Genomic DNA, 22,751 nt, shown 5'->3' with positions numbered 1-22,751 from the left:
AAGAACTCTGTGACATCTTCAGAGTTATCACAAGAACTCCGGGACATTTGAAAAAAATCAAGTATAAATCTGTTAGCCGGTGCTTTATGTTTGCAATTTTGCATTATAATTAGGTAATTATGTATGACAAGGATGAAGACCAGAAATAAACAGGTCAATACTTGTGAATTGGCAAATAATTTGGAAATTTTACTCAAAACTACCAGATTTGAAGCAAGAGGCGATGAAAAACAGCCTGTGAATTAGTTTTTGACACATAATACAAGATGTAAGACAAGCTTAATCATTAAAGTTTAATTTAACACCTAAAACTCATTTTGGAATGATGAAAATAACCATTTTTAACGAGTGTTTTTGTAGTATATACAGATGTTTTCCGACGAACTCCGGACAGCTATCACAAGAACTCCTGAACAAGTTATCATAAGAACTCCACCCTTCGTGTAACACTTCCCCCCCCCCGTGCTGATATTGTTTTAGAAAGCCATATATATATATTTACATTTGAGTTTAACTCTCTCATGCTGGAACCAATGCATATACGCATTGACATACTTCATAAAAGGGATATAACTGATCAAAAAGGGACATTCAAACTGTGCAGAACGCAAGAAAAAAAATAAGAGGAAGCTCGAAATTGTCTTACAAACTCGTTATAACGCAAACCTGCGACTTGTGACGACTGTAGCGTGATGATTAAAAACTTGCATGATAAGTATACAAAATTATGTATTACGTTGGTGTCATGGGCAACAGTGTAAAATCTATGACGAATCCATCTATCTAGCTAGCCAGCCAACTAACCAACCAGTCATCTAACTTACATTTATTACATATAAACTTCTTTGTGCCGCATTACAATTTCAAACGACAATAAACAATAAAGTATAAGGTGTGACATTTGAATGAAAATGTCAAGCACGAAAGATGGCACTGACCTTCACCAAAATGACACCAATTTCTAAAGCTCCGCAGCACGAGCCAAATTACAGAAATTAAAGATGTTAATCCAATAGGACCGAATAAAAATATACAAAAACACAAACAAACAAAAACATTATATATTTGTTACCTTTATTTGAATTTTGAAATCATGTACACTTTGATCTTTATAGCACAATATCTGACGAAATATTACTAGTTGGTATGAAAATAAAGGAAAATTAACCATATCATTGCAATCTTTTAAGTTATCATCATCAATTCAATCAGGAATAACAAAGAAAATAATCAGGAATCGAATATTTCTAGTTATTTACCATATAACCTTTTGCAGTCTGATTAAAGCTTTAGAAATAAAAACAAATAAATTTACAACATACATTTCATTAATATTATAAGTTCATAAATTGATTAAATCTTTGTGATCAAATTATCGTTTGTCTGGAAGTGCTACATGTTTCAATAGAAAAAAATCGTAACAATAAATATTTTTAGATAAGAATGAAATGAATCAAACATCGATACGGTAATATCTCATCACTGATATCATTTCACAGATAGAAATAAACACAAACATATCACACAGTCTAGTACATAAGGGAGTAGATTCTCTGGAGGTGACAATCCTTTGCCTCACGGCAATCATTAAAGGAGCATGCCTAAAATACACATTCACCACAAAAGGAGAACACTTCCTATATGCGATCAAGATATTTCATATTAAAAATCAGTCCTCACACACTTGATCTTAAACTTCAAATTTCATTATTGACTCCAAGCGTGGAATAAGTTTTAAATACCATGTGGTATGAGACGTCATTTTACGGAATCTCATGCTGTGTTGAGGTGCAGTTCATAATTATTTCATCATCAATTTTATTGATGTATAGCACGTATAAACGCGGAAATCTTTTCCTATATATATCTAAAAAAGAACATTTCGTCAAGTAACTAGCAGGAACTACTTCAGGAAAATGTCAATTGATTAACAGTACTATCGCGAAAGCACGAAAGCTTTTATTTTTTTATATGTGGTATGATCTAACTTTAGCATCCAGAGCGAGTCATCTCACCTATAAGTACTAATTTCCCATATACAATATATATTTCAAAGAAAAAGCAAAAAGGATAGGAGCAATTACGTGTGTTAATTATTCTTCATGACTTGTTGTTTTATTACTTGAATTAATCTTTAATTTGTACACGATGGTCCATTTAATAAATAAAAGATAACATATATTAAAAAAATTAAGAAATGTTACATAAAGTCATTTGAATAAAGCATCAGAGAATCAGTTTAAAGACACAATGAGTGCCAGTAAAAGAGTCATCAATGTCACGGTCAAAGCGGTCGCTCCGTTGCATGACGCCTGGACGTTGATAGTGTAAGTAGATGTTCCGGTTTGTACCGGACTGCCATTATCAGTGGCATGTATGACAAGTGTATACTTCGCTGTTCTAGAAGTATTAAGGGTTTTCCCAGTATTGACCTGGAGCTCAGCTGTCGAAATTTTAAAGTCATCGTTTGCGTCTCCAGCTAAAATATTTTGATTTTGTAATATGAATTAAATTCAAGCTGTCAAATTTGTATCCGCATTAAGTTTAGCCAAAGTAAAACGTACGAATGGTTACACTTAAATTTACAAATCTCATTGGCTTATTCACCAAGATAATGTTTTTCTTCTTCAACGTTTAGGCAATGTCAGTTTTCGAAATTGAACAACCTTTGAAGTAAATGAAACGAAGCAATCCTTAAACATTGTGTAAATGTCTCGATTGAAACCTTTTACAAGTTTAACTGGTAAATTGTAAAACTTTATTGTAATGAAAACAAGTGTTATCAGCTTGTGCAGCTTTCAGAATTTAAGCACTTCATTTAGTTGTTTTATGTTAAGAGAGAATAACTAACTCAGGTACGCTAATTGCGGTCCCAAAAGGCAATTTTATTAAAGTTTTATTAAAAATCTTTTATTGTACATCAAGAAATATCACTAGGTTTGAACGTCACAGACAATTTTGATTACTTTGTTTGGAATGTTAACTTATTAAGATATGACAAAATCAATAAATCTATCAATCAAATAATCAATCGATATGACAACCATGTACATGTATTATTATTTTATTTTCATAGTTTCCAGTTTGGTTGTTTAACTGTATAGCAATGATAATCACTAGTTGTGGCTTTAGAAACAAAAGCAAAAAAATAAATAAATGGGACCTCCTGTGCCGAGTTGTACAGGTTGCATACTAAGAATCACCTGTAACTTATAGCTTTATGCTGGAATACAAACAGGAATATTAGATTATTGAGCTATCCAGTTAGCTGGATCTACTCGAGTGATGGGAAATTGATTTAATTTATTTTAACAGAATCCGTATGACATAAAACCCCACCAAAAGAAGTAAAATATTTACTTATCGAGTAGGTGATGGTATTGGTAGCGTCTTGATCAGATGCAGAGAATGTTGCAACAGACGTATCTGAAGTTAAAAAAATCAACATAAAAACAGGCTAGGAAAATGGTGAATTTGATTCAGATGGAGGCAATAATTGTCAAACAAAGAAATGAAAACAAACAAACACAAATGGATACTTTTTACAAAAAATAACAGCTACAGCAACTACAAAAATCCATACAAACAAACAAAAATCTTAACGAGTCGCTTACTAGCTAAAGTATTGGAATATATCTTAACCAACTGCAATGTTGAAAGATACCAAATACTAATATGTTTAATTATTCAATTAAATTATCAAAGTCAAAACTTGGGTCCAAGCTAAAAAATGCATATAAGAAATTGTTTACATTATTCTACTTTTAAATGAATAAAAGAATAACCAGAAGGGAATTACATCATCTTATACAACTAAACTAAATTAATAAAATTTAGAAATCTGCTTAATATCATGTGGCTACGTAGATAAAATAAAGCTTTATTAACAACATATCAGGTAATTTGAAGCTTTGCAAACGTGTTGTTGTTTTTATCATGGAAAAGATGACTAAGAATGTTAACCTATGATCTCCTAAGTATTTGATTTCAACTTTTAACGGGACAAAATGCTAAATACCGTCTTGTCAGGGTCTAAACTATTTGACAGTTTCGCATTTCTTTTTTTTCTTTTATTCAATTCAATCAAATCGGATAGAATTTAATGTTAATGATTAAAGCAGAATTCAATTTCCCAAGCTTGCAAAGGGTAAACTAACCTGCAGCTGAACCATCTGTCACGCAAACAGTATAGGATGCTTGTCCAAATTCTGGTGCTTCATTAACATCAGTTACTGTAATAGTCAGTGTTGCAATGCCGGAATTCGGAGAAGCATTATTGTCGGTTGCTCTAAAAAGGTAGACAGAATATTTATGTTTTGTATATGCTTTGAGAGAATAAATAAACGACAAACACAGACTCCTTAAAAAACTTAACTACGCGTAGCAAGATATCATATTGTAATAAGATTGTTAAAATCAATAGCTAAAGAAGCAAAACAAGTTTATTGTTTTCTCTAATATCACTCTTGAAAAACAAGTTTGCATGCTGTGCAAGCTTTATTAAAACGTTGATTATATTTTTGCAGTTTACAAAATTTGAGACCAAATATCAGCAAGGGACCATACTCTGTGACATCCTCCAGCCGCACAGGTTCACTACAAGGGCAAAAAGGCGAAGCACCAAATGGGCAGATCAAATATCAAATGCAATAAATACATACTAGTATTAAAACAATTAAAGTGACAGGAATTGTAGGGATAGTGAAAGATCCAAATAAGGCGGAACAAAAATGGGAAGGGAGACTTATCTTTTTAAAAACTTGCAATAAAATTCAGCAGGTATATGGATTTTTTTTTTAAGTTGATTTATGCTATAATACATGTAGATAGAAGTATTATTTTAAAAACACAGTAGCCCATGTATATGCTAAAAAGGACAAGTTTGTGAATAAAGAAAATCCACTATAAAAAGATATTCTTAATTGAGTTTTATTATCAATGATTGTCATTGCATAGTGACGGAATAAAAGATGACAAATTAAAAAAAAATATTGTAACAAATATAGAAAATTATTGATAATTTATTTATTATTGGTTCCAAGTTGACAAATAATGAATGATCTATTTCCGACAATGATAAAGCATATAACTACTTTCAGAAATTCAAATCGTCTGAAGTATATAACAAAGGTATAACAATCGTTACTTTTCCTCATGGTTTCAAAATATATATAGTTGGAGAAAGTCATTGACATTATAGCTTTAAGCTTTAGATTTGCTTTTACTTTTATTACAGTGCAAAACTGCTACTTACTTTACTTCAATAACATAACTGGATTTAGTTTCAAAATCCAGCGCAGAGGTCAACGTCAATAATCCGCCAGGTGAGGATATTTTAAACGGCGTGTCCGCTGTTAACAATTCATAACTAGCAATGGTATCAGGGCTCGTTGGCGTAGCCGTAAATGTTGCTATTGTGGCATCAACAGCTGTATCCTCAGGTTTGGTACGTCGCAATGCCCTAGCAGCATTAGCATTACCTTGGAGCCCCAAACCAGGATTTGTGATTGTTGGGAAATGTTAACATTAAGCAAAAAACTAAACCAAAATTTTGATTTTTTAAATAAGAAAACCAAATCCCTTAAAAGAGTAAGTAAAAAATAAAGAAACGCCGGGTTTTAAATTTTTAAAGGGGGAAAGTGATACTCTTGGCTTAAATAAAAAATTTTTGGGCCATTACTTTTCCGCCGCTTAGAATACTTCATTTTTCAGCCAGATTCATCTTCATTCAACATTAGGTATGACGATTTCAACAATAATTACCGGCAGCGTTGACTGGCCTTTCTTTCTAGGACAATTTATTTGAACTATGTTGATCCTTTTTTATCAACATGGTGAGCTATTTATTAGCTATATATCAATTTATAAAATTTACAAAGATGTGAACTTAACTAATAATCCAACCAAACTTTCATTTTTGTTCTAGCATAAACCTTTGTATGCATAACTTGATAGATATCCCCAAACTTAAATCATCACCTTTCGTAAAAGAAAACGTTTCACACTCCCTAATGTTTTATTCTTTCATACTTCATGATGCATAATGAATATATCTCATAATCAGTAAAATTTGATTGAATAATAGAGTTGTGCGGACGATAACGGACTGTGAAAGTGAAGCGTGAAGTACGTACTGTTTCGTGGGGTTGTCTCAAAATAATAAAGTTTGCTTGATGTTTTATTGCTAATCATGCAACTACAGTAAAATGGACAATTCTAGCTTATAATTTTTAAAAACAAAAATTTTAATCAATTAGCCCCAAAAGTTTTTTGCAACAAGGACACAAAAATTTCTTACAAAATGAAGAAAAACAAGCGGGTGTCCCAAATTGGTTTAGTTCATATTGGGTTTAATTTGGATATAGCATTTTACTTTAAAACTTTAAACCCGCCCACATATTTATTAAAAGAAGCACCCCACGCGCCTTTCATTGCCATGCTTGTCAAACTGCGTTTGAACAAATGTGTTTCGATTGGGTGACATTGGGATTTTTATTCCTAAAATACATTATAGGAAAAAAAAGGCTTTTTCCAATGTCCCCCGATGGGGCTGTTTATGTTGGGGTCATTTTTGGGTGCCCAAAAAATCCGTTCCACATGACGTATTTTGCCAGTGTTGTCAATAACTATCTGTAAATGCAAGCAGTGGTAATGCCTGTGTTCTGAGAAGTACTGTTGCTGGTTGATTTTTGGTCTGTAAATCTCATAGCTTGTTTGCCATCTATTGCTCCAGCAGCAGGCACTATTTTAGGCCAATTCCCTCGCAAATTCTGCCACTCGTTAATTGTTGGCCATTCAATAAATTGTCTTAGGTACCCATCCATTTTAGGAAGGAGGCCTCGGACTGTATCCTTAACGGACGAGACACTGATATTAAAGAAAACAGATAGTGTTCTGTATGTCGGGTATGTTCGCAGCCAGATCACAACGAGCAGCAAACGATTACGTCTCGATAGTGTATTGTTATTTTCGGAAAAGGGGAACTGAATTGACAAGTTGAATGAATGTTTCTGGACTCTCGCCTGTTATTTCGTACCTTTGCAAGGATATGAGATCGAACACATTTCGACCAAGATATTGCGCTTCATAGTCTGAAAATAATCTGTTACGAAGATCCATCAATGGATTAGGTGGTGGTCTTCACATCGCTAATATAAAATTTTTAAAAACTTTTTGATACGATTTACCATTATTATTATTATATTTGCGTATATTAATTTAACCACTCACAAATTTTAACCATTTTACAGTGCATAAGTTTGCGTTAAACCTGCATGAAAAACCCGTGCTTTTTGTATATGTGGCAAACATGGATAATAACGAAGGTAAATTTTTCTTATAAACTTAATTAATTATGCCCCCATTTCGAAGAAAAGGGGGTATATTGCTTTGCACTTGTCGGTCCGTCGGTCCGTCGGTCTGTCGGTCCGTCGGTCCGTCGGTCCGTAGACCAAATGGTTTCCGAGTGATAACTAAAGAACCCTTAGGCCTAGGCAACTTCAAAACTTGGTATGGTGATGGTCATGTCCAGTAGATGACCCCTATTGATTTTGGGGTCAAGGGGTCAAAGGTCAAGGTCACATTGACCTTGTAGGCAAAAACGGTTTCCGATCAATAACTAAAGAACCTTAAGGCCTAGGAACTTCAAACTTGGTATGGTGATTGTTCATGATCAGTAGATGACCCCTATTGATTTTGGGTCAAGGGTCAAAGGTCAAGGTCACATTGACCTTGTAAGGAAAAACAGTTTCCGATCAATAACTAAAGAACCTTAAGGCCTAGGAACTTCAAACTTGGTATGGTGATTGGTTATGATCAGTAGATGACCACCTATTGATTTTTGGGGTCAAGGGGTCAAAGGTCAAGGTCACATTTGACCTTGTAAGGAAAAATGGTTCCGATCAATAACTAAAGAACTTTAAGGCCTAGGAACTTCAAACTTGGTATGGTGATTGGTCATGTCCAGTAGATGACCCCTATTGATTTTGGTGTCAAGGGGTCAAAGGTCAAGGTCACATTGACCTTGTAGGCAAAAACGGTTTCCGATCAATAACTTAAGAACCTTAAGGCCTAGGGAACTTCAAACTTGGTATGGTGATTTTCATGATCAGTAGATGACCCTATTGATTTTGGGGTCAAGGGGTCAAAGGTCAAGGTCACATTGACCTTGTAAGGAAAAACAGTTTCCGATCAATAACTAAAGAACCTTTAAGGCCTAGGAACTTCAAACTTGGTATGGTGATTGGTTATGATCAGTAGATGACCCCTATTGATTTTGGGGTCAAGGGGTCAAAGGTCAAGGTCACATTTGACCTTGTAAGGAAAAATGGTTTCCGATCAATAACTAAAGAACTTTAAGGCCTAGGAACTTCAAACTTGGTATGGTGATTGTCATGATCAGTAGATGACCCCTATTGATTTTTTGGTGTCAAGGGCGTCAAAGGTCAAGGTCACATTGACCTTGTAAGCAAAAACGGTTTTCCGATCAATAACTAAAGAACTTTTAGGCCTAGGAACTTCAAACTTGGTATGGTGATTGGTTATGACCAGCAGATGACCCCTATTGATTTTGGGGTTAAGGGGTCAAAGGTCAAGGTCACATTGACCTCTTGGGTAAAAAACGGTTTCCGATCAATAACAAAAGAACCCTTAGGCCTAGGGACTTCAAACTTGATATGATGATTGGTCATGATCAGTAGATGACCCCTATTGATTTTGGGTTCAAGGGGTCAAAGGTCAAGGTCACATTGACCTCATAGGTAAAACGGTTTCCGATCAATAACTAAAGAACCCTTAGGCCTAGGAACTTCAAACTTGGTATGGTGATTGGTCATGACCAGCAGATGACCCCTATTGATATTGGGGTTAAGGGCGTCAAAGGGCAAGGTCACATTGACCTTGTAGGTAAAAATGCTTTCCAATCAATAACTTAAAGAACCCTTAGTCTAGGAACTTCAAACTTGTATGGTGATTGGTTACATGACCAGCAGATGACCTTTGATTTTGGGGTCAAGGGGTCAAAGGTCAAGGTCACATTGACCTTGTAGGTAAAAAAACGGTTTCCGATCAATTAACTAAAAAACTTAGGCCTAGGAACTTCAAACTTGTATGATGATTAGTCTCTGACCAGCAGATGACCCCTATTGAGTTTGGGTCAAGGGGTCAAAGTCAAGGTCACATTGACCTTGTAAGTAAAAACGGTTTTCTGATCAATAACTTAAGAACGCTTAGGCCTAGGAACTTCAAACTTGGCATGGTGATTTGTCATGACCAGCAGATTACCCCTTAATGATTTTGGGATCAAGGGGTCAAAGGTCAAGGTCACATTGACATTGTAAGTAAAACGGTTTTCTGATCAATAACTAAAGAACGCCTTCGGCCTAGGAACTTCAAACTTGGCATGGTGATTTGGTCATGAGCAGCTGATGCCCCCTCATTGATTTTGGGTCAAAGGTCAAGGTCACATTGACCTTGTATGTTAAAAACGGTTTTCCGATCAATAACTAAAGAACCCTTAGGCCTAGGAACTTCAAACTTGGTATGGTGATTGGTCATGACACAGCAGATGACCTATTGATTTTGGGGTCAAGTGGGCAAACGTCAAGGTCACATTGACCTTGAAGGTAAAAACGGTTTCTGATCAATTAACTAAAAACGCTTAAGCCTAGGAACTTCAAACTTTGTATGATGATTGGTTCGTGACCAGTAGATGACCCCTATTGAGTTTTGGTCAAGGGGTCAAAGGTTAAGGTCATGACCAGTAGATACTTGATAATCCTTTTTAATTGTTTGATCACTGGGTCAAAGTCATGCATAATAACCTTATTCACATGACTAATTGGCCATGCGCTAGGGGGCATTACATGTTTTTACAAAACATATCTTGTTTTTGTTAAAAAATGAAAGTAAATAAATGTTTTGTGAAAAATAAAACTTACGTACATTTAATTATAATTCTCCAGGCCAGTGAATGTCATTATTACACTCTATTCACTTTATTCACACTCTAAACTACACGCATGTACTGTACGTAATCATTGTCTAGGCCAAACAATTTTATTTTTAATAAAAGAGTTAGATAAATTTTCCAAAATTTTGATAAAATAACTGAAGTTTTAATTATAATAATGCTATTATTATTATTATCATTATCATTATTATTAATTACTATTATAATCATCGTCTCATCATTATTATAATAGAAATTCAGGTCATTTTTAATAAAATTTTTGAAAACTTTATCTTACACTTTACCTTTCAAAATAAAAATTGGTTAATCGGTAATATTATAATAAAATTATTATTATAACTTTATTATTTATTTTATTTTCAGTAACGATATTACAGCCAACAAAAAAAGCTGTGAAAATAACAGACGATGAAAGTAAATTGATGTTACACGATCCTATTAAGCTAATCCAACAAAGTGGTCGGACATAAATTGAAGAAATAAACAAAATATTAACCAGGTTAAGGCCAGCCAGCCAAAGATCTTTATAGAAATGCAACTGGGAAGTCAATTACGGGACCGTCTGTCAACAAACTTAGCAAGCTGATTGGCCAAAACAGCCGAATCAGATCGAAAAATTTGATATAAGTAAGAATATTATTGAATTGTTGTAAAAAACGTTGTTTGTACTTTTGAAAGAAATTTGGTTGCAAAACGAAATAATGTTACAATATATCATTAACAAAAACAGGTCATATTTGAGTACAAGACGATTTTAATGCGTTTTTACACAAACTTAGATTGTATTTTATACCATTGAGAAACGATCATTGTTTTCGTAAAGTACAACCATATTTTCCAATTAGCAACCAGTAATAAAATCCTAGTAAATTATAAAACACTGTTATATTTATATGTATATTGTTTCAGGAAGCTTGTTACGGCCATAAAAGACGACAGAACGCAGACTTGTTGACAGACCAGCAGCTGGACAAGCAGAACACCAAAGGACACAGCCTGCTGATGGACCGCAACCACAACCAGCCGGTCACGATCAAGACAACCGAACAGCAGCGCCCCGCATACAACAGCCGCTCCCCACACGAGGACATGCGCCGACAATATAGCTGGCTGGGCTTTCCTCTTTCTGAGAGCGATAGTGACTTACGACGTCAACAGGGAGTCCCAAGAAAACGATAGGTGCAGACGTCGCCATCCGCTCGCCAAAACTAGTCCGGGAAATCACGAACTATATAATAAGTTTATGAAGAGGAAAAATGCCAAGGCTTTTGAGAGACATTGCTACGATTTCGTCTGAATCTAATTAGATGTTTTGCTTTCAAATACCATTTTAATTAAAAGTGTCTTGAATCCAGAAATAATTTGTATTTGCCTTGCTTTCAGCTTAATGTGTTTTGAGAAGTCCCCCAAATATAATATATAGTTCACGGACCGCTCTCCATGTTCATTGTCGTCCGCACAACTCTATTAAAATTTTTTTGGCAGAATGTGTCGGTTGAATTCTATATCAATTCTCATTATCTGAACTATTAAATAAATCAGTTAAAATGTTGAAAATTTTTATCTACCTCCAAACTTTAGGTGACAAAAGCGTATTCTCATAGGACTTCTTTGCAAAACTATGTGAATTGTAAGTTATACAAAAAATATCCACCTATCGCTACCACAACGATTTGCCGACACATATTTAACCATTTGTCATAAATGTTATGAGAGAATACAAAGTTTTGTATTCACACCAACAATCGTGTATCTCTGCCAGCTTGATTCCTATAACATTTTCAAAAGCCACACTGATTGATATCTTTATCTATTTATTTATTTATTTATTTATCTATTTATTTATTTATTTATTTATTTATTTATTTATTTATTTATTTATTCATTATTCTTATTAGTGTTCTTATTAATATTGAGGCAGAATCATACAAATATCAATAACATCAGCCCCTTTCTGACAACTTCAATCAAAAATTGTAAAATTAGTTTGTATTGGTAAATTTACGTAAAATAAAGATAAGTAATGCACTATTCGTCTAAATAAATGACTTAAATAATGTTAAATGAAATGTTTTAAATAAGTTTGTTTGAATTAAATGTGATTTGATTATTTTTCTTTTTGCTTTTCTCATTTGTTTTCCAAATGACAAAGCTATCACAAAATTATAGTACTTTTGTATATCTGATAATTTCTTTAATTTTTCAGAGTGAATTAAATCATTATATTACTTTATACTGAAAATTTTGTAATAATAAAGTGTTATTATTTATGAATAAGATCCATATATCAGTCGACATTTCAATGGTTAGAACAAATTTTTACTGTTTAGCATAGAATAAAAAGCTTTACGACAGCAATGGCGTACTTGAAAAAAACAACAGAATTTATTGTTTTATAAAAATGTCAATCTATATACGTAAGTATAATTAACATTCAAATGATTTTATTTCTATAAATTTAAATATATACTAATATATCTCATATTTTCCCAACTGTTTGCAAATTGTATTGTTTCCTAAAATGCTCAAATGTTTAGCTTTCATGAATAAGCAAAAGGTACAAAATTTCTTTTATTTTATTTGTGTGCGTTTTCTTTCCTTCTATTTCTTGAAAATAAGATGGCTTTTTATCTTGCAGGTTTCCAAAAAAATATATCAATAATTAAATTAAAATAAAATAATAATAAAAAATAAAACTTTATTTTGCCATTGCGTTTGGTGGCTGCTTTTTCCAATTCAAACTCATTTTTTCTTTCTTATTCATCTCCTTTTAACAAAAAAAGTGTAACCTACCTCCAGGTTTGAAGAGACAAGTCGCCAGCAATACAACGGTTATTGAACAACGCATCATCTTTATTCCTCTTGTTTTATTTAAACAGTGTAAAATCTTGAAGAATTGTTGGACGCACTGGCTCATGTCTGGCGCGTTCGTCTTTTTATACCATTCTTCTGTTGTTTCCAGAGCTTGGTTGCCAAAATACATAGAAACGTGTGGGACATGCCCAACTTCCCCCCTTCGTTGAAAAAAAAAAACTGGGAATAAAAATTGTACCCGATTTTATATTTACTTAAGGAAAAGGTTTAAGATTCATTGTTATAATGCTATTGGCTGGAAGCTACTTACATAAACGAAAGAGGCGTGATAAGTTGCTGAATGACATGCCATACTGCAGATGAATGATAGTAACTGCTTAATTAACTAGTTAGTATATGGTTATCTGGTGGTAGAAATATGCCACCATAAATAAGTCAGAAATGCCTTAGTTACTTAACAATTATTTCTCTTTGACTCTGCATTGTAAGAGGTAGTGCATGTTTCGTTTATAAATCGTGTTACAATGTACATTTTCAGCTTGACTATTCTATAAATCCTACTCACTCGGGCGTCGGCATTGGCATCGGCGTAACACTTCAGTTAAAGTTTTCCATTCAATCAACCATGCACTGATGATATTTGCATGTAACTTCACACACTTATTTGAGAGCATAATAGGAGGTCACTATCCGAGGCCAATAACTCTAGCATGGATTTTGACAGAATTATGGCAAATTCCCTGAGATTTATTCTCCTGACATACAAAAGTATATGGTTGATTTCAACTTAGGTATTGCTTTCATAGCAAAATGACAAGCACCTCATGGAAAATAAAAATGCTTTTGATTTTTATTTAATGACATTGAAATAAGCAGATAATGAATGATTTTGAGTCAAAACATTATTAATTTAAAGCATTTTTAGTATTCATCCGCCATCTTTGACACCATTGTGAATATAACATTCAGCTCACCATTGACAAAGTGTTATCAAACTAATTCAAGAAAGATATGATAAGATCTACACGAAAACTTAAAAAAAACCTACTATCTACCCCAAAGCCATGTCTGACCTTGGTAATGCCGGATTTACACTGCAATGTTTCTTACTGTCTGGAGTTTTAATCAAATACCTAATGGAGATGAGGGCTATTTCTTTAATATACGTTTATGTTGTGATTTATTTATTAAATATCAAGTTCCTGTGATTTAACCTTAACTAAAACGCAGATACCGAGTATGTCATTTATCTTAATTATCTCTTATTTTGGATTTTTTCTACTCTGTAGGCATATTTCATGCGTTTGTACCGAATATGGGCCTAAGCAGGACAGACAGGCTTAAAAAATTAGAACATTTCAAGTAGACAATTGATGTAACAAAGTATATTTATGACAAGGTATTGAAGTGCATGTACTTGAAATAATGTTATCAAAAAGAGATTTTCAATTAAATCTTCCGAAATATTTATTGCTCTCTAGTAAACATGTCCGGTGCCGAGCCAGATTTAAGTGTATCTCATGATTTACAGCAACACAAATTAAAGCTTCATCACACGTCTTAAGCACGTTGTTATGCTACTTATTCGATACATAACCCTAAAAAATAATGTTGTAAGGCAATATTAAAAAAAATATCTTAAAGAGCGTCCCTAAAATTTATGAAATATTTATTCTTCTTTTCAAAATACAACACTTGCACGTGAGATTGACAAGTGGAGTGTGGGCAGAATTTATTGAAACTCACGTTAAAATACAACATAAAAAGATAATTGGTATAACTGGAAAAAAATCAAACGAATCATAAAACTCTTCAAGAATATGCATAAATTATGGAATTATAAGTAGATTTCAAGTTGCCTATGATATAAATAGCTCGAAAAACAGTCTTGAGTTTACATCAATCGGTCATTTTTAAAAATGAAATTCATTTTTATAGCTAACGGTTATAGTTATTTTATTTTTACGGCTTTAAGTTCACTTTATTAGTCGAACATTTTGAATTGAGCATCTAAAGTTTCTTCATTTATTTATTTCTTATTTAACGACAATAATTTATCGATTATACAGGTATTATTTCTCTTGACAAACGCCCAAGAAAAAATAATTAAAGGGGTCCTAGGCAATTTTATTTCCTTTTCTCGACCGACCGCTTAGCTTAATAGGGAGAGCATCGGATTTGCAAATCATGGGTCGTTGGTTCGATCCCCGGGGGAGGCGTTATTTCTCTGTGACATTGATCTTCGAGTCTAATGGTCATTTGTCTCCCACCGCTGATTCAGAAATCATGTAAAGATAAGTGCTCGGTCACTGGAAAAGAAATCGATAATTTACTGGTTAGTTACTTAGAGGATCGACCGCCGAGATATGACATTCCTATCATAGCGGATAAACTATTTTCCAGTTAATAAGGGTGAAATTCGAAAATTTGTCTCACTTGACACAGAAGAGAACATTATCAATTAAATAAAGTAGAAGGCAAACAGCTATAGCAAGTTACAGTAATATAAAGCTCCATAAGCTTTAGAACCAGCGGTCATAATTGAACAAGAACTGTCGGAGGACAGCGAAAGAGTTGTCACAAGGGTGTTTCATTAAGTATAAAAATGCTTACCTATATGAATACATAAACTTGTCCCAAAAATGTACAAAGGCTTGTTATCAAGCTGTTTTATAGAGTAAAATTGCCTAAAATTGTCACAAACAAGAGGGCCAAGGTGGCCCTAGATCGCTCCCCTGACTCATCAACCACATCCGAGCAATGTCTTACACAAGCATCCTGACCAAGTTCGATAACAAGTAAAAAATGTGACCTTTAGTGTTAACAAGGTTTTTCCATTTTTGGGCAGTGTGACCTAGCGTTTGACCCCAGGTGACCCATATTCAAACTTGACCTAGAAATCTTCAAAACAAACTTTTAGACCAATTACCAGGATATTTGGATAACAATAGTAGCCACTATAGAGTTCAAAAGATTTTCTATTTTAGCTCCTGTGACCTAGTTTTTCACCCGAGATGACCCATGTTCGAACTCATCCGAGCAATTACCTAGACAAGCATCCTGACCAAGTTTGATGACAATTGAGTCATAAATGTGACCACTAGATTGTTAACAAGTTTTTTCTATTTTTAGCTCCTGTGACCTAGTTTTTCATCCGAAATGACCCATGTTCGAACTCATTCGAACAATTACCTAGACAAGCATCCTGGCCAAGTTTGATGATGATTGAGTCAAAAATGTGACCACTAGAGTGTTAACAACAAGGTTTTTTCTATTTTTAGCTCCTGTGACCTAGTGACCCATGTTCCTACTCATCCGAGCTATTACCTAGATAAGCATCCTGACAAAGTTTGATAATGATTGAGGCAAAAATGTAACCGCTAGAGTGTTAATGAACAAGTTTGGACGGACGAGGGACGATGGACATTCAATTATCCTAAAAGCTCACCTAGAAATAGCTCAGGTGAGCTAATTATAAAGGGTAGAGTTATCATTCTTGCGCACAGCTTACCTCCTCAATAAGATAAATCCACCTATGAAGTTTTATGTTGAAATTCCAAAGACTTTTGAGTTATGCTCCACTCAGATAAAAAATTAAGTATGAAAAATAACAAGGGGCAATAACTAAAAAAATATGAAAGCTAGAGTTATCATTCTTGTGCACTGCATACCTCCTGAGTGAGATCTATCTACCTATGAAGTTTCATGTTGATATCTCAAAGGTTTTTTGAGATATGCTCCAGACACAATGACGTCCGCTCTAACGGGACAGTAATAATGTGGCTACTTTATTGTTCTCTCTATTGTTCTTTTTAACCACACAAAAGAAAATAGCCACATCAAAGCATTACGGAATGAATGACATCAAAAAGAAAGAACAGTTACCTATTGTCCCTCTAGCCATATTATTACTGTCCTGCGAGAGCGGACGGATGGAAGAACGGACGGATAGAAGGACAGACAGACGTTCTTACCAGAGCTACATTATGGGTTTTTTTGTTGTTATTTCTTTTGTTCTTTAACCCCACAATGCAGAAAATAACCCCACAAGAGAAACGGAATGAATGACATCAAAGACATCTATGGTTATGAGAACAATAGACCAAACCCCATAATGTAGCTCTGGTTTGTACGGATGGACGGAGACTATTTCTATATCCCCCGCCGCCTTTTCAGCGGGGGATAATAACTCATTCAAAACTCAAGTAATCATCCGAAAACCAGGAAGTTGACTGATTGACCGACAATCAGACTCCTATAATGCTATATACCCTATACCCAATAAACTTTGCTTATGGGGGTATAATATTTTCAATAATTATTGACAATTTTACTTTTATATCTGTGAATTTGCAAAAAATAGGTGTAAATAAACAAGATATAAAAAGATTAAACAGATAATTTACTTCAAGCATTTATTCATTACTTGTTTACATAATATATATTTTCAATGATTGTAAACTGATATACAATGCCAAATTGGTAAATTTATACTTAATGTCCTTTTTTCCAAAGACTGACTAAATGAACCAAGAAGTTGTGAGATGCGTCTTGTACGCCTGGTTTGAAGGCTGCTAGTCATCTATAAGTTAACGTCAATGATGATCAGGCCAATGTACAGAGAAACTTATCTCCCTATGAAGAACTTTTTCTTGTGCTTACTACACTGAAAACAAATATAATTTTATCTGTTGTAACTTGTAATACAGAGAAACATGCATTAACTAAGTTATCACAAATAGCTGCGAGACATTTAATTTAAAAGTTGAAATTTAATACAAAGATATAAAATATAATACAATAATAAATAAAATATTTAAAACACAAATTTATATATACACTAAGTAGTACAACAAGGCTCCCTGGACGAGTGGTTATGGTCATGGATTTAAAATCACTTAACCCGCACCTCTATGGGTTCGAACCCTGTCAGAATCTTTCATGTGAGGAAGCTATTAGAAGGTTAGTGGTTCTACTCAAGTGCCCCTCATGCCTGAAATAAAGCACAGTGGAGCATCTGATGTCTCCCTCACAAGTACAGCTGGAAAGTTGCCACATGACCATTACAGTGCTGGTGTTGACTGAAGTAACCATAAAATAAACCAACAAATTTAAAATAAAAACAAATAAATATTTAAAATAAAAACAAATAAATATTTAAAATAAAAACAAATAAATATATCTGAAATCATTACTTCATGGTAGAACCCGTAGTATTAAAATAAATCTTAAACAAGAGGGTCAAGAGGGCCCTGGAAACCTAGATATGGTTCTTAAAAAATATAATTGGTTTTAGGGCACATATTGCACCAAAATCTGAAAGATGATATTGAACTCCTAGGCAATTTGATTTACTTTTTACGCCACCAGCTGAGCTTAATAGGGAGAGATTGTTACAAACTTAAAGCAACACCAGGGGCCAAAACCACCTCACATGCTGGAGTTAACAAATGCATAAGCTCCAAAAATTCAAATCTATTTAGTTGCCTCTTACGATCACGTAGGGATTAACGGTAGCTGCAATTCTGATGCTTCGACCTTAAAAAAATAGTTTAGAGACTGGCCTCTATACTAAGTATAACCTTTTTTGGTGCCAAAAGCCTTATGTACTTACAATTTCATTTCCTGAGGTTACCATAAACTTAAACTCTGCTCTAATATGTCGTCTTTATTCTGGATTTCTTGATAATACTATACTCCCAACAACAGTGCCGCCCTGAACCACTTCTACAGGTGAGTTCAGCAAAAATAAATCCTGTTTCCAGTGAGTTAATCTGTAAAATTCCACATTTAAAATTAAAATAATTTGTAAGTGTAAGGAAATTCAAAGACTGTACATTCCTATTTTCCTATTCATATGTTTACTAGGAAATTTGTTTGAGAGTGGTAAAATCTTTCCTGTATGTTTTCTGATTTTATTTGACAAATTAAGCTCTGACTCAACCTTATTTATCACATACTGAGACTAACAGTTACCAAACAAAATCTTGCAGTTTATCTGTTTGTCCACTAAATAAATTGTTAGGAATAATTTTCTTGATTATAACTTTGTTTAGTAAGTATTTCAATGATTTCATGTAAAGTTGAATACTACCTGAAAGCAATGAAAAAGAAGAACCTGAATGTTTCTGATAAACAGAATATGTACTTGATGCTGATTCTTGTCAGTAACCAATTTACAATAAAATAGGTTTGAACTTGTAACAGGAGGCTTTTCAATGAAAACGGCCATTTTTCACAATATGCTCATGAGGGAAAGGGTTAACTTAAAAAAATTAAAAAATGTTACAAGACAACAATTTTTCACCAAAATTAGGTGTTAACATGGAAAAACTAGATTTTGGGTAATTCCAAAGTTTTTCATCATTTTTTGTTAACCCTTTACTTCATATATACGCGAAACAACACACTTTCGACCCCTCCCCCTCTTTTTGGCCTCAAATAGTGAAAAAAATGTCCTATTTGCCCCAAACACATGTTTTCGTTTGAGAAATGTTGCTAAAAAAGTGAGCACTTTTTTGGCGCCGCCCCCATCCAAAAGATACATCAGGGGTTGCCAGAAGGGGGATGTGCCCCCTTCTGTTTGGGGGGGGGGTTTGAAGGGGGCGGTAGTCCCTCTCATCGCCAAGAAAATTTTGGACTTATGAGAGGCTAAAAATGACCCGAGGTCGATCATAAGGTAACGAGTTACCAACGCTGAAAAGCCTTTGCCCTTGAGAAGTTGCAGCACTTTGAAATAAATTTTGATGGAAAAAATCAAGGCAAAATAGTGATTTTTGGCAATTTTGAGATGTCCCCTTGTTGCCATGGTAACAGGAAATTTAAGACTGAGCATGTCGTTACAAAGGCAATGGTCCAGTCAACATTTGTGCCAAGTTTGATTAGTATTGAAGCATTTTTCATAGTTTCATAGCAGTTTGAACTTGTAACAGGAGGCTTTTCAATGAAAACGGCCATTTTTCACAATATGCTCATGAGGGAATGAGGGAAAGGGTTAACCATAAAACTTGCGCAGATTGGGGGGGGGGGGTACTTTTTGGAAAATTTGTAAAAGCTGAACTATAGTAGAACTGAAATTATTTAAATTCTTTAACATAATCTAGAATGCATATTTGCTTCCATAGAAAATAGTATACATAAATCAAGAGTTTTAGTTAACTCAGCAGAAACATGAGGAAGCGATGAAAATCAAAGAAAATTAATTGGATAACTTTGATGATGATTTTGATATTAAGGTATTAGCACCCTAATGCATTACCTCCGCTTTGAAGAGTATTCAAATAGGCTGGAATTACTGTTAACTACATTGAAAATGAGGGCCATGGGTTCAATCCCCAGAAGGGTCAACTTTTTTTTTCTTTCTTTTTTTCTTTTAACATTATTTATGTATCTCTCATGTCCCATATGGAAAGAAAAAGTGTTTACTTTTGAATTTTTAATTTATATAGGTATTTATTGGCTAAATTATGCTAAATCTAGTAATAAATATGGTACCTGATATTTTCAAAGTGTAATATAATCAAAACTAGACGGTAAAAGTATTTCATATTTTACAAGATCAACCAATATACTTTTTTAAAAATTTAGGGAAACTTTGAAAACAGGCACTCATTTGGGTAAATTTTAAGAATTTTTTGAATTAGGCTCCCTAAGTAGAAAAATGGTCAGACATGTGGTAAAAATGGGTGGGGTAGGGTAACATTTTTATACAGATATATGTGGCTTATGTGGATTGTTAGCTGAATGGTACTATTTGTTTCTTACCAAAAATTCATAGGAAAACGTTTTCATTAGAATGTTATTGCAGATTATTTAAAGGTTCCTCATTTCTAAAAAAGGGCCCTCATAACATCCTAGCTTGAGTTCAGAAAAGTGGCCATAACTTGATTTCCGTACGGTAAACTTTGTTTAAATTTTGCATACAGGTGTACTTTAAGGTATACATCTGACCTATGATGTCAATTCTTTAGTTCCTGATAGTGCCCATTAGGGTCCTAATACCTTAACATAAGTTTTTAACTAACCAAATAGTGTTGCTATGATTGTTACCTGATATGAATTATACACTTTGATGAGTTGGACAACTGATACTCAGTAGCTAATATCTTATATGATTTATACATGTATACACTAATCGTCATGTGTTTACACGAGGTCACGTAATGTATTTTCCAAAAACATAATGTCTATTTTCACTTTCTTTCTACCAAAAAAAAAGTGAATAGACACACGTGACTTTCCTCTTTGTTACAAATTAAAGGGAAAGACAAGGTTAGAATAAAAACTTGATTTCAGAAAAAGAATACTATAAATAATAAATCTGCAAATTTTCTGCCGCTTAATAATAATATTAAACGAATGATAACAAAATTTAAATCGCTAAATCACCGATTTCTACAAATCAGTAAGCGCGGCCATGTTTTTGTATTGGCCGTATAAAAACAGGTGCGCGTGATGTCATTTCCCCACATCTTTAGATTCATGATAAATCTAGTTGAATCGTAAGGAAATATTAACATAATAAAGTATTGACCAGACAATTTAATTTTCACAAGAGGTGTAGAGGAGATTTTTTTATGGTTCAAAATACGTAACAATATCTAAAAAAAAAAAAAAAAAAAAAAAAAAATAATAATAAAAAATAAAGAAACGTACGACTAGCCAAAAGTTCAGGGACGCACTGTATTGTCTAGCCGTACGGCACTTTTCAAAATTATATGGAAGTCGAACGTTATAAAATTGTTGATTTTCATGCTTATCATTTGTTGTTTTATTTGTATGAAAGATGAATTATTAAATCATTTGTGTTAATTTTAAGCACATGGATCGAATAAAAAATTATCGGAGTGGAATAAATAAATAAAAAGAACATTGAAAAAAAAAACGGTGAAATGCAAAAATAATTATATAATTTTCAAAACAGTAGATAAATATCGAACATATAAGCACAGTCAATCAATTAATTAGCCTTAATTAAAACCTATCCAGGGACTGACAATAGAATTTTAGAATGCCTTTCACGGAACATGCAAACGTTCCTTGATGGACAAACTTCTATACAGTACCGTCGGTAATTGTCGCAATTATCAAGAGCCTAACAACAATCATTTTCAGTGTTTGTTGTTTTTTTTTTTCATATTAAAGGTGTCGAAAATTAAACTTAATGAAACAAAAAAGGATTATGATCAAAATTTTGTAAACTATTTCAATTGGTGTAAATCAGAGACATAGATAACTATGTCTCTGGTGTAAATGCAACCAAAGGCTATTTTTTTCTCGACATCTTGCGATGACAAAGATCGATATATAGCGATCAAGGCGATGAATCTCTAAAAAGTTAACATCCGAAGACAATTAATGCTGTTTCTTGGTTAAAATCCTCGCTTAAAGTCATAAAATAACATATGCATTTTCGACTTCCATAAAATTTTGAAAAGTGCCGTACGGCTAGCCAATACAGTGTGTCCTTTTTCTACATTCGCAACAAAAATATAAATTGACATTTTGTATTGGTTTTTACTGAAACACATGCAGTATCTTTTTCGCCAAGATGTCGATTTAAATCTGAACTGCATGTATATACTTTATCAATAAATGAAAAAAAAATGTACGTTGACCTTTTGACGTCATTTTTACTTAACTAATATTCAAAAGCAGCCCATGAAAGCGCATGTGTATGGAGGGTTATTTATGCCAAAATTGCATCTTGCTTTCTTACGTTACATCGTGCTTTCTAACTTGTACATTAGGCATTCTGACATATACATCTTGCATTCTGACTTTTACATGTTGCTTTCTTACATGCACATTATGCTTTCTGCTGTGTGCGACTTGCTTAATTTTATGTTGATGTCGTTATTTAACGATCAATTATTATTCATTTGTTGATCTGGTATATTAATTCAATAAATTAACCTGAAACTGTTTGTATTTAGGTCAATTTACTCAGCTTGAATGACGAATGTCA

The 22,751-nt window shown here is 33.6% G+C and overlaps 1 protein-coding gene and 1 long non-coding RNA gene across 2 annotated transcripts; both read right to left on the bottom strand.

Annotated features, from left to right (window-relative positions):
- Positions 1–1,063: 1,063 nt before the first annotated feature.
- On the bottom strand, positions 1,064–6,824 carry LOC132760251 (cadherin-7-like). Its single transcript, XM_060752188.1, has 5 exons — positions 6,674–6,824; positions 5,255–5,480; positions 4,158–4,288; positions 3,361–3,426; positions 1,064–2,479 (listed from the first exon to the last, which is right to left on the bottom strand). Exons 1-5 carry the CDS (start codon positions 6,822–6,824, stop codon positions 2,235–2,237), a joined length of 819 nt encoding a protein of 272 aa, XP_060608171.1. The 3' UTR covers positions 1,064–2,234.
- Positions 6,825–17,283: 10,459 nt separating this feature from the next.
- Positions 17,284–20,933, bottom strand: LOC132760250 (uncharacterized). Its single transcript, XR_009629832.1, has 3 exons — positions 20,834–20,933; positions 18,399–18,558; positions 17,284–17,450 (listed from the first exon to the last, which is right to left on the bottom strand). It is a non-coding gene; the product is annotated as an uncharacterized LOC132760250 (long non-coding RNA).
- Between the last annotated feature and the right edge of the window lie 1,818 nt (positions 20,934–22,751).

The sequence above is a fragment of the Ruditapes philippinarum genome, unplaced genomic scaffold (genome assembly GCF_026571515.1).
Source record: "Ruditapes philippinarum isolate M1 unplaced genomic scaffold, ASM2657151v2 ctg7376_1_1_1_1, whole genome shotgun sequence".
Taxonomy (NCBI): domain Eukaryota; kingdom Metazoa; phylum Mollusca; class Bivalvia; order Venerida; family Veneridae; genus Ruditapes; species Ruditapes philippinarum.
Note: the sequence above shows the minus strand (reverse complement) of the source record. Positions and strands in the feature narration are given on the sequence as shown.